The 10,342-nt window shown below is 55.1% G+C and overlaps 1 protein-coding gene across 3 annotated transcripts in view; it reads left to right on the top strand.

Moving 5' to 3' along the window:
• CPT1C (carnitine palmitoyltransferase 1C) overlaps positions 1-10,342 on the top strand; it is a 21,860-nt gene that overhangs the window by 10,240 nt on the left and 1,278 nt on the right. For 2 of the 3 annotated variants that reach the window (XM_011946357.1, XM_011946356.1), the window contains 12 exons: positions 1,984-2,061; positions 2,277-2,384; positions 2,484-2,568; positions 3,125-3,320; positions 3,447-3,629; positions 4,675-4,780; positions 5,848-5,964; positions 7,020-7,184; positions 7,422-7,556; positions 8,511-8,663; positions 9,742-9,855; positions 9,978-10,070. In XM_011946357.1, coding sequence (XP_011801747.1) covers positions 1,984-2,061; positions 2,277-2,384; positions 2,484-2,568; positions 3,125-3,320; positions 3,447-3,629; positions 4,675-4,780; positions 5,848-5,964; positions 7,020-7,184; positions 7,422-7,556; positions 8,511-8,663; positions 9,742-9,855; positions 9,978-10,070 — 1,533 coding nt within the window. The remainder of the gene's footprint in view (positions 1-1,983; positions 2,062-2,276; positions 2,385-2,483; positions 2,569-3,124; positions 3,321-3,446; positions 3,630-4,674; positions 4,781-5,847; positions 5,965-7,019; positions 7,185-7,421; positions 7,557-8,510; positions 8,664-9,741; positions 9,856-9,977; positions 10,071-10,342) is intronic. The other variant, XM_011946358.1, reaches the window with a different exon arrangement.

The following is a 10,342-nucleotide window of genomic DNA, read 5'->3' as shown; positions in this document are numbered from 1 at the left end:
GCCTATGATCCCAGCTACTCGGGAGGCTGAGGCGGGAGGATTGCTTGAACCCAGGGGAGGTTGCACTGAACTGAGATTGTGCCACTGCACTCCAATCTGGGCCACAGAGCGAGACTCTGTCTCAAAAACAAAAAAAAACAAAACAAAAACAAAACAAAAAAACAAAGGAGTTGAATGGTGAGGAGTGGTGGGAGAGGCCTGAAATCCAGGCTGAGGATCCTGGACTCTTTCCTGGGGGTACTAGGGAGCCATGGGAGGGTTTGGAGTAAGGAAGGGGCTGGGTCAGCTCTGGTGTGGGGGAAAGACTGGAGGGTGGGAGGCTGCAGAGGAAGCTACCGTGAGATCTACCATTGTAGATCATTGAGACACTGGGCTCGGATGAGAAAACTTGTGCTTAGAGCAAGAGGGGAAGGGAAGAGGGTCTGCGACAGAGCCCCAAGGGGCACCGATATGGGAGGCTCAGTTGGTCAAACCCAGTGAAGGGGACGAAATGTCGAGAAGTAGAAGGGAACGGCAGGCCTTGCTTTTCTGGTTAAATTTTTGTTTTTCTTCACACTTTTGGACAAGATTCTACTTACACACACACACATGCGCGCGCACATTTTTTTCTTCCCTTCCTTCCCTCCCTCCCGCCTTTCCTATCTTCTTTCCTTATTTGCTTCCTTCCTTCCTTCTCTCTCTTCTTCCTTCCTTCCTTTTTCTCTGTCTCCTTCCTTCCTTCCCTTCCTTCTTTTTTTTTTTTTTGAAACGGAGTCTCGCTCTGTCGCCCAGGCTGGAGTGCACTGGAGCCATCACGGCTCCCTGTAGCTCCCAATTCCTGGACTCAAGTGATCCTTCTCCCTCCCTCCCTCCTTTCTCTCTCTCTTTTCCTTCCTTCCCTCCCTCCCTCCCTCTCTCTCTCTTTCTTTTTCTCTTCTTTCTTTCCTTTTTCTTTCTTGAAAGGGGTCTCACTCTGTCACCCAGACTGGAGTACAGTGGCGTGATCATGGCTCACTGCAGCCTTGACCTCCCAGGCTAAAGCCATCCTCCCACCTCAGCTTCCCTAGTAACTGGGACTCGGGAAGGCATGTGCACCCCAGCCCTGCTAAGTTTTAAACTTTTTCATAGACATGGGGTCTTGCCATGTTGCCCAGGCTGGTCTCAAACTCCTAGGCTCAAGCTATCCTCCCACCTCAGCCTCCCAAAATGCTGGGATAACAGGCGTAAACCACCTCTCCCGGCCCGTATATTTTATTGTACCTCCAAGCCAACTGCCAGTGATATACACACCATTATTTTATGTACAACAACAACAAAAACAAACCTTACAAGACCAGCTAAACTGTGACACAGTGCTTTCTTTTGTGTTTTTCATTGTTTGATTTTATTATGGTATTGGCAAGGCCAAAATTTTCATGTATTTACACACATATATATTATTTCACATATTTATTGTTTTAAAAATTTTACATTTATGTTCTGTTTTTCTTTTCTTTTCTTCTCTTTTTTTTGGGGGGGACAGGGTTTCACTCTTGTTGCCCAGGCTGGAGTGCAATGGCGATTCAAGCGATTCTCCTGCCTCAGGCTCCCGAGTAGCTGGGATTACAGGCGTGTGCCCCCACGCCTGGCTGATTTTTGTATTTTTAGTAGAGATGGGGTTTCATCATGTTGGCCAGGGTGGTCTTGAACTCCTGACCTCAGGTATCCACCCGCTTCAGCCTCCCAAAGTGCTGGGATTACAAACAGGTGCCACCGCGCCCAGCTGTACCTTGTTCTTTCCAACAGCTGTGTAATATTGCACTGCCGGAGTGTAACCGGGTTTAGCTAACTGATCCCCCATGGATGGATTTCTAGGCGATTGCTATGTACTGACTACGATGGCTGGCTTCTTTGGCTGTATCCTCCTTGCCTGACACAGGAACATCTGGGGCCTTCCCTGTCCTCCTGTCCCTCCCGCAGCAAGGCCCTGGCCCCTCACTGTGTGTCTCCCCACCCCACTCCCAGGTCAGTGACTGGTGGGAGGAATTTGTGTACCTGCACTCCCGAAATCCGCTAATGGTGAACAGCAACTATTACATGATGGTGAGAAGCGGGGGGTGAGGTTCAGAGGCCCCAGGTCTAGGGTGGGGGTACCTGGGTGGAATGTCACATTCATGCTCAGTGACCTGGATCTGGACGCACCATCTGGGATTCATCGTTCTGCCCTCTTTTGGGGTCAGGACCTGTATTTGGGTCGGTGGTTCCATCAAGGGCAAACCTGACCCGGGTGTTTTGCCGTCCCCTCTCCTGGTCCCCAGGACTTCCTGTATGTCACACCCACGCCTCTGCAGGCAGCTCGCGCTGGGAATGCCGTCCACGCCCTCCTCCTGTACCGCCACCGCCTGAACCGCCAGGAGATACCCCCGGTAAGAGGGCCCCAGTGGGCTGGGGATGGAGGTGTGGTCCTGCGGCCTTTGGGCCACATGGGTCCTGGAAGGCAGCTCACAGCCCACGGTTTCCTGCAGACTTTGCTAATGGGAATGCGTCCCTTATGCTCTGCCCAGTATGAGAAGATCTTCAACACCACGCGGATTCCAGGGGTCCAAAAAGGTGAGACCCTCTCCTGTCCCCACCGATGGAGGCAGAACAATCTAGTGGCTAAGAGCATGCTTTCTGTGTGACCTTCTGCACGTTATTACCCTCTCTGAGCCTCAGCTTCCACTAAAGGGGGATAATAATTGTACCTAGGAGCTGGGCGCGGTGACTTATGCCTGTAATCTCAGCACTTTGGGGGGCCGAGGTGGACGATTGCTTAGGCCAGGAGTTCGAGACCAGCCTAGGGCAATGTAGTGAGATCTGGTCTATATGAAAAATTCAAAAATTAGCCAGGCATGGTGGTATGCGCCTGTGGTCCCAGCTACTCAGGAGCCTGAAGTGGGAGGATTGCCTGAGTCCAGGAGGTTGAGGCTGCACTGAGCTGAGATCTCACCACTGCACTCCATCCTGGGCGACAGCGAGACCCTGTCTCCAAAACACAGAAGTCCTAGGGTGCCGATGATTACTAGGGTGCTTTGAACAACTGATGACACCTAAGCAGTATATAATAAGTGGTCGCTATTTTTCTGTGTCTGGCCTGTCCCCACGCTTCTGCCAACGCCACCCCTAGACTACATCCGCCACCTCCATGACAGCCAGCATGTGGCTGTCTTCCACCGGGGCCGATTCTTCCGCGTGGGGACCCACTCCCGAAACAGCCTGCTTTCCCCGAGGGCCCTGGAGCAGCAGTTTCAGCGAATCCTGGATGATCCCTCGCCGGCCTGCCCCCACGAGGAACATCTGGCTGCTCTGACTGCTGCTCCCAGGTAAGGGTCGGGGGTCAGGGGTCAGGGGCTCTCAGAGGCCGCCAGTGTCCTGAGGCCATGGAAGGACAGGGTGGGACCAGGTGGCGGCTGGGCAGGAGGGACTCAGGCACATCCCCGGCCCTCCAGGGGCACGTGGGCCCAGGTGCGAACGTCCCTGAAGACCCAGGCAGCAGAGGCCCTGGAGGCAGTGGAAGGGGCCGCTTTCTTTGTGTCACTGGATGCTGAGCCTGCGGGGCTCACCAGGGAGGACCCAGCAGCGTCGTTGGATGCCTATGCCCATGCCCTGCTGGCTGGCCGGGGCCATGACCGGTGAGTCAGTCTTGGGATGGGGCCCCCAGACGTGGCACCCCAGAATCCAATATCAGACCTAAGACCCCCGACAGTAGATAGCCAGACCCTGGAGCCCACACCTGCAGAGTCTGTAGACCAGCGGCTGCCTAGAGCTGAGGACCCCAGACCCAATGCTTTGGGACCTGGAGACCTGGGACCAAGACCTATCACCCAGTCCCAGTGACCCCAAATCCGAGACTCCAAACCCCTGAGCTGGACCCTCGGACCCAGAGACCCCAGATCTGAGGACCACCAAACCCAGGACCCCTAAGCCCTGACCCCAGACTTGGCAACCTCAGCCTCAGAACTTGAACCATTCAATCCTCAGGCCTTAATGCAGGCACCCCAAACCCATGGCCCCAGACCCAGACTTCCAGACCTAGAGATTCTCAGGCCTGGCAGGCATCACTGAATTCCTAGGCCCCAGGGGGGGTCCCGCTGACCTCCCAGCACCCCCAAAAGCCTTGAACCTTCCTCAGTGAGTTCTCTAAAAATCTCCAAACTCTAGACTGGGCATGGTGGCTCATGTCTGTAATCCCAGCACTTTGGGAGGACGAGAGGGGCAGATCACTTGAGGTCAGGGGTTCAAGATCAGCCTGGCCAGTACGGTGAAACCTCATCTCTACTGAAAATGCAAAAATTAGCTGGGCATGGTGGTGCGTGCTTGTGATCCCAGCTATTTGGGAGGCTGAGGTGGGAAAGTCGCTCGAACCCTCAGCTACTTGGGAGGTAGAGGTTGCAGTGAGCCGAGATCGCGCCACTGCACCCCAGCCGGGGCGACAAGAGTGAAACTCCATCAGACAAACAAACAAACAAACAGAATCCCCAAACTCTAAATCCCAGACATATCTTGGATACCTCCAGGGCCACTACTGAGGACCCCCAGCCCTGAGAAATCCCCACACCAGCACCCCAATGGATTCCCACATCTCCCCATCTAGAAAACCCCTCAAGTCCCACAGAAAGCACTCCGAGGTCCCTCTGCCCCTCGCTCTCGGTGACCCCTCTGAACTCTCCCCGACAGCTGGTTTGACAAATCCTTCACCCTAATCGTCTTCTCTAACGGGAAGCTGGGCCTCAGCGTGGAGCACTCCTGGGCCGACTGCCCCATCTCAGGACACATGTGGGAGGTAGGGCGGCCAGCCCTCCCTTGTTCTGGGGACCCCCCCGCCCCATCTCCAAAGACCATCCTCTCCAGGGCCTTAGGGTCAGAAGAATAACTGAGGCTTGGGCAGGCACGGTGGCTCATGCCTGTAATCCCAGCAGTTTGGGAGGCCGAGGCAGACAGATCATGAGGTCAGGAGTTCGAGACCAGCCTGGCCAACATAGTGAAACCCCGTCACTACTGGTAGCCAGGCATGGTGGCGGGCGCCTGTAGTCCCAGCTACTCGGGATGCTGAGGCATGAGAATCACATGAACCCAGGAGATGGAGGTTGCAGTGAGCTGAGATTGTGCCACTGCACTCCAGCCTGGGCAACAAAGCAAGACTACATCTCAAAAAAAAAGAAAAGAAAGAAAAACTGAGGCTCAGGGAGAGGCAGAGGCTGGTCCAGTGTCACCCAGCAAAGAAAGGGTCTGGGGTGAGGACCTTCCTTTGATGAATTGGTAACTGGGGCTCAAAGAAGGAAGTGATTTTCCCAGAGTCCCACAGCGAGGAGTTACAGAGCAAGAAGACGACTCCGGGCTGATTGATGATTAGAGGCTCATGCCTGTAATCCCAGCACTTTGGGAGGTCAAGGCAGAAGGATCACTTAAGCCTAGGAGTTTGAGACCTAGGAGTTTGAGCCTGGGCAACATAATGAGACCCTGTCTACAAAAAACATTAAAAAAAAAAAAAAAACTAGCCAGGCATGGTGGTACATGCCTGTGGTCCCAGCTACTCCAGAGGATAGCTTGAGCCCAGGAGTTTGAGGCTGCAGTGAGTTATAATTTCACCACTGCACACCAGCCCGGATGACAGAGCAAGACCCTGTCAAAAAGAAAAGGAAAGAAGTACAGGGACAGTAAACGCCGGCTGAGTATTGGTATTAGTCCTGTTCTTGAGGAACATGAACCTGAGACCCCATCTGTGGACATCAGAGGTTCCTGTTTCTCAGAGACTTCCCCCTACCCCAAAAAGGGCCGTATGAAAAGAGGTCCCGGTTAGATGGCCTCGGACCACAGGGAGGAAGGGACTCTGACAGCCTCTGTCCACAGTTCACTCTGGCTACAGAATGCTTTCAGCTGGGCTACTCAACAGACGGCCACTGCAAGGGGCACCCGGACCCCACACTACCGCAGCCCCAGCGGCTGCAATGGGACCTTCCAGACCAGGTGAGGCTGGGTTTCTAGGCCTCTCCTCCAAGTCTCAAGATTCCTAGCCTTGACTCCAAACTCATCCCCACCCTCAATCTCAACCTGAAAATCAACCCCATTTCTACCGCCAACCTGAAACCCACACTTCCCCCAACTCCAAATCAGGCCAAATGCATCTACAACCTCAAACCCCAACACGAACCTCATCCCCAGCCCCAACTCCAACCCTCCTCCCATTGCCAATCCCATCCTCAACTCCAGCCCCATCTCTACTCGCTTCAGACTCAAAACTCACCACCGTCCAACCCCAGCACCAACCCCTACTCCATGCCCAGTCCCATCCCAACACCACCACCACACCTGAATTCACTCCCGTGTTCATCCTAACTGCACCCCACAGCCAACCCCAACCCCATCCTGTACTCAGTCACGACCCCACCTCCAACCACAACCCATGCCCAACTCCAATTCACTTTCCATATCCAACCCCTTCCCCGTTCCATTCCCAAACCACTCTCAGTCCCTCCTCCATTCCCAACCCCAGCTTCAACTGTGGCCCAACCCCAATCCTGTTCCAGTCTGCACTGCCATGCCTATCCCTATCTTTTTTTTTTTTTTGAGACGGAGTCCGGCTCTGTCACCCAGGCTGGAGTGCAATGGCGCGATCTCGGCTCACTGCAAGCTCCACCTCCTGGGTTCAAGTGATTCTCTTGCTTCAGCCTCCCAAGGAGCTGGGATTACAGGTGCCTGCCACCACGTCTGGCTAATTTTTTGTATTTTTAATAGACATGAGGTTTCGCCATGTTGGCCAGGCTGGTCTCAAACTCCTGACCTCAGGTGATCCACCCGCCTCATCCTCCCAAAGTGCTGGGATTACAGGCATGCACCACCATGCCCAGCCCCTATCCCCATCTTTAGTCTCATCCTTCAATTCTCTTCTGTTCTTTGTCCCCATTTCTGTATTCTGCTGCAACCCTAACTCCGCGTCCACCTTCGCTTCCAGCCTCATTCCTGGCTTTCACCCTATCCCCATCTGTAACCCCAACTACTCCTCTTCCCTCCTCCTCTGGCAGATCCACTCCTCCATTTCTCTAGCCCTGAGGGGAGCCAAGATCTTGTCTGAAAATGTCGACTGCCATGTCTTTCCATTCTCCCTATTTGGCAAGAGCTTCATCCGACGCTGCCACCTCTCTTCAGACAGCTTCATCCAGATCGCCTTGCAACTGGCCCACTTCCGGGTCAGCTGGGTTCCCCACCACAGCCCCCTCAGGATCTCAGTCCACCTGAGCCCCCAAGACCTGCCCCTCCACAGTTCCCTGTGGTCATAGCCATTGTGGGTCGGCCATTTTGAATTCTCTCTCCCAACCATTCTTGGGCTGGCTGGAGGAGGCTGGAGGTCTGGACAGAGATGGGTCAAGTCTGTAAGATTTCCTGAGCCCTGCTGACAGACTCCTCTTTTCCTCCTTGTCCCCCAGGACAGGGGTCAATTCTGCCTGACTTATGAGTCGGCCATGACTCGCTTATTCCTGGAAGGCCGGACGGAGACGGTGCGGTCTTGCACGAGGGAGGCCTGCAACTTTGTGAGGGCCATGGAGGACAAAGAGAAGACGGTGGGTGCAGGCCTCGCTTGAGGCTTCAGTCATTTCCGGGTACTCACTCGTCCACTTGCAAACATTGATGAGACCTACTGAAGCCAGCCTCCATGAGGGGCACGAGGGATAAGGGATGAATCAGACCTGGCCTCTGACTTCACAGAGCTCACCGATGGGGGAGACAGCCCAGCATAGTGTGATATCTGCTTTCATGGTGGTCTCATAGGGCACTGGAGGAGCACCCAAGAAGGAACCCCATTTCTTTTTTTTTTTTTGAGATGGAGTCTTGCTGTGTCACCCAGGCTGGAGTGCAGTGGCACAGTCTCGGCTCACTGCAACCTCTGCCTCTCCAGTTCAAGCGATTCTCGTGCCTCAGCCTCCCAAGTAGCTGGAATTACAGGTGCCCGCCACCATGCCAAGCTAATTTTTTTTTTTTTGTATTTTTAATAGAGACAGGGTTTCACCATGTTGGCCAGGCTGGTCTCGAACTCCTGACCTCAGGTGATCTCTCTGCCTCAGCCTCCCAAAGTGCTGGGACTACAAGCGTGAGCCCATGCGCCTGGCCGGAACTCCATTTTTACAATGTAACTCTGCCCATTTAACCTCTATGTGACCTTATGACCTTCCTTTGCACCATTCCCTGCACCCCCTCTGCCCATATCCCACCCGCCCCTCACCTCTGCTCCCTTGCCCCACACCTACCGCTGCACCTACAAGGTATTGTGGTTCCATGGGAGGAGTTTGGGCTCTGGGGCCAGATACACCTAGAAACCCACCTGGCTGTCCCTGGCTGTGTGAACCTGGGCACATGATTTCCCCTCTTTAAGCCTCAGTTCCCCATCTGTAAAATGGGGTTGATATTCCCACCTTGCAGGGATGCGGCAAGCTCGGTTGAGGCCAGGTGCGCCGCAGGCCCAGCACTAAGTCGACTTCCTGTCTTTCCATGACCTGTGACCTCCCTGGGGACCCCAGGACCCACAGTGCCTCACCCTGTTTCGCGTGGCAGTGGACAAGCACCAGGCTCTGCTGAAGGCAGCCATGAGCGGGCAGGGAGTCGACCGCCACCTCTTTGCGCTTTACGTCGTGTCCCGATTCCTCCACCTGCAGTCGCCCTTCCTGACCCAGGTTGGGGCACAGGGAAAGGGTTAGAGAGGGAAATGGGAGACCATGGAAGAAGGGAGAGGCTTCAGGGAAGGAGGGTGATGTTGAAAAAGGACCCATCAAGGCCGGGCGCGGTGGCTCACGCCTGTAATCCCAGCACTTTGGGAAGCCGAGGTAGGCGGATCACTTGAGGTCAAGAGTTCGAGGCCAGCCTGGCCAACATGGTGAAATCTCGTCTCTACCAAAAATACAAAAATTAGCTGGGCATGGTGACAGACGCCTGTAATCCCAGCTACTTGGGAGGGCTGAGGCAGGAGAATCCTTTGAACCCGGGAGGCGGAGGTCGGGAGGCAGAGGTTGCAGTGAGCTGAGATCGCATCACTGCACTCCAGCCTGGGCGACAGAGCGAGACTCTGTCTCGAAAAAAAAAAAGGGTGGCCGGGCGCGGTGGCTCAAGCCTGTAATCCCAGCACTTTGGGAGGCCGAGACGGGCGGATCACGAGGTCAGGAGATGGAGACCATCCTGGCTAACACGGTGAAACCCCGTCTCTACTAAAAAATACAAAAATCTAGCCGGGCGAGGTGGCGGGCGCCTGTAGTCCCAGCTACTCGGGAGGCTGAGGCAGGAGAATGGCATAAACCCGGGAGGCGGAACTTGCAGTGAGCTGAGATCCGGCCACTGCACTCCAGCCCGGGTGACACAGCGAGACTCCGTCTCAAAAAAAAAAAAAAAAAAGGGTGATGTTGAGAAAGGACACATCAGCAGAGAAGTCAGTTAGAGCGCTGGAGGGCGGAGGAAGAAAGGCAGAAGGCGGAGAGTCAACCTGAGCAGACAAAAGAGAGGGTCAGTGGGGTGGGGCTAGGAGGAAAGGGCGTGGTCAGAGGAGGGGCGTGGTCCGAGGGAAAAGAGGAGAGGGACGTGGTTGGTGAGAAGATGAGGGGCGTGGCCAGATAGGGCATGGCCAGGAGAAGGGCGTGGTCATGGAGAAGGAGGCCCGGGATTTAGGGATGAGAAAGAGCCAGGGATGCAGGGAGTGAAGTGGAGCCAAGGGCCGGAACTGCAGATCTCTGTCCTGCACATGTGATGGGCTCCTGTCCTCAGGTCCATTCGGAGCAGTGGCAGCTGTCCACCAGCCAGATCCCTGTTCAGCAAATGCATCTGTTTGACGTCCACAATTACCCGGACTATATTTCCTCGGGCGGTGGATTCGGGCCTGTGAGTGGAGCTGGCGCGAGCTGGCCCGTAGAGGAAAGAGGGGGCTGGGGGCCTGCACTCCTGCGTAGTGGGGGTGGAGGAGACCGGACCTATTTTCTTCCCTTCACTCTTTCGGACTCCAGGCTGATGACCATGGTTATGGTGTCTCTTATATCTTCATGGGGGATGACATGATCACCTTCCACATCTCCAGCAAAAAATCAAGCACAAAAACGGTGAGACAAACGTGTGTACCCACGAACTCCCTCTTTCCTCAGGAACCAGGAGCTTAGGCCCCTAGCCCCTCCTCCCTCAGACCCAGGAGTCCAGGCCCCCAGCGCCTCCTCCCTCAGACCCAGGAGTCCAGGCCCCCATCCCCTCCTCCCTCAGACCCAGGAATCCAGGTTCCCCAGCCCCTCCTCCCTCAGACCCAGGAATCCAGGCCCCCAGCCCCTCCTCCCTCAGACCCAGGAGTCCGTGTTCCCCAACCCCTCCTCCCTCAGACCCA

Source organism: Colobus angolensis, unplaced genomic scaffold (genome assembly GCF_000951035.1).
Source record: "Colobus angolensis palliatus isolate OR3802 unplaced genomic scaffold, Cang.pa_1.0 Scaffold25, whole genome shotgun sequence".
NCBI classification, from domain to species: Eukaryota; Metazoa; Chordata; class Mammalia; order Primates; family Cercopithecidae; genus Colobus; species Colobus angolensis.
The sequence above is the reverse complement of the archived record's forward strand: the minus strand, read 5'-3'. Positions and strand labels throughout refer to the sequence as shown.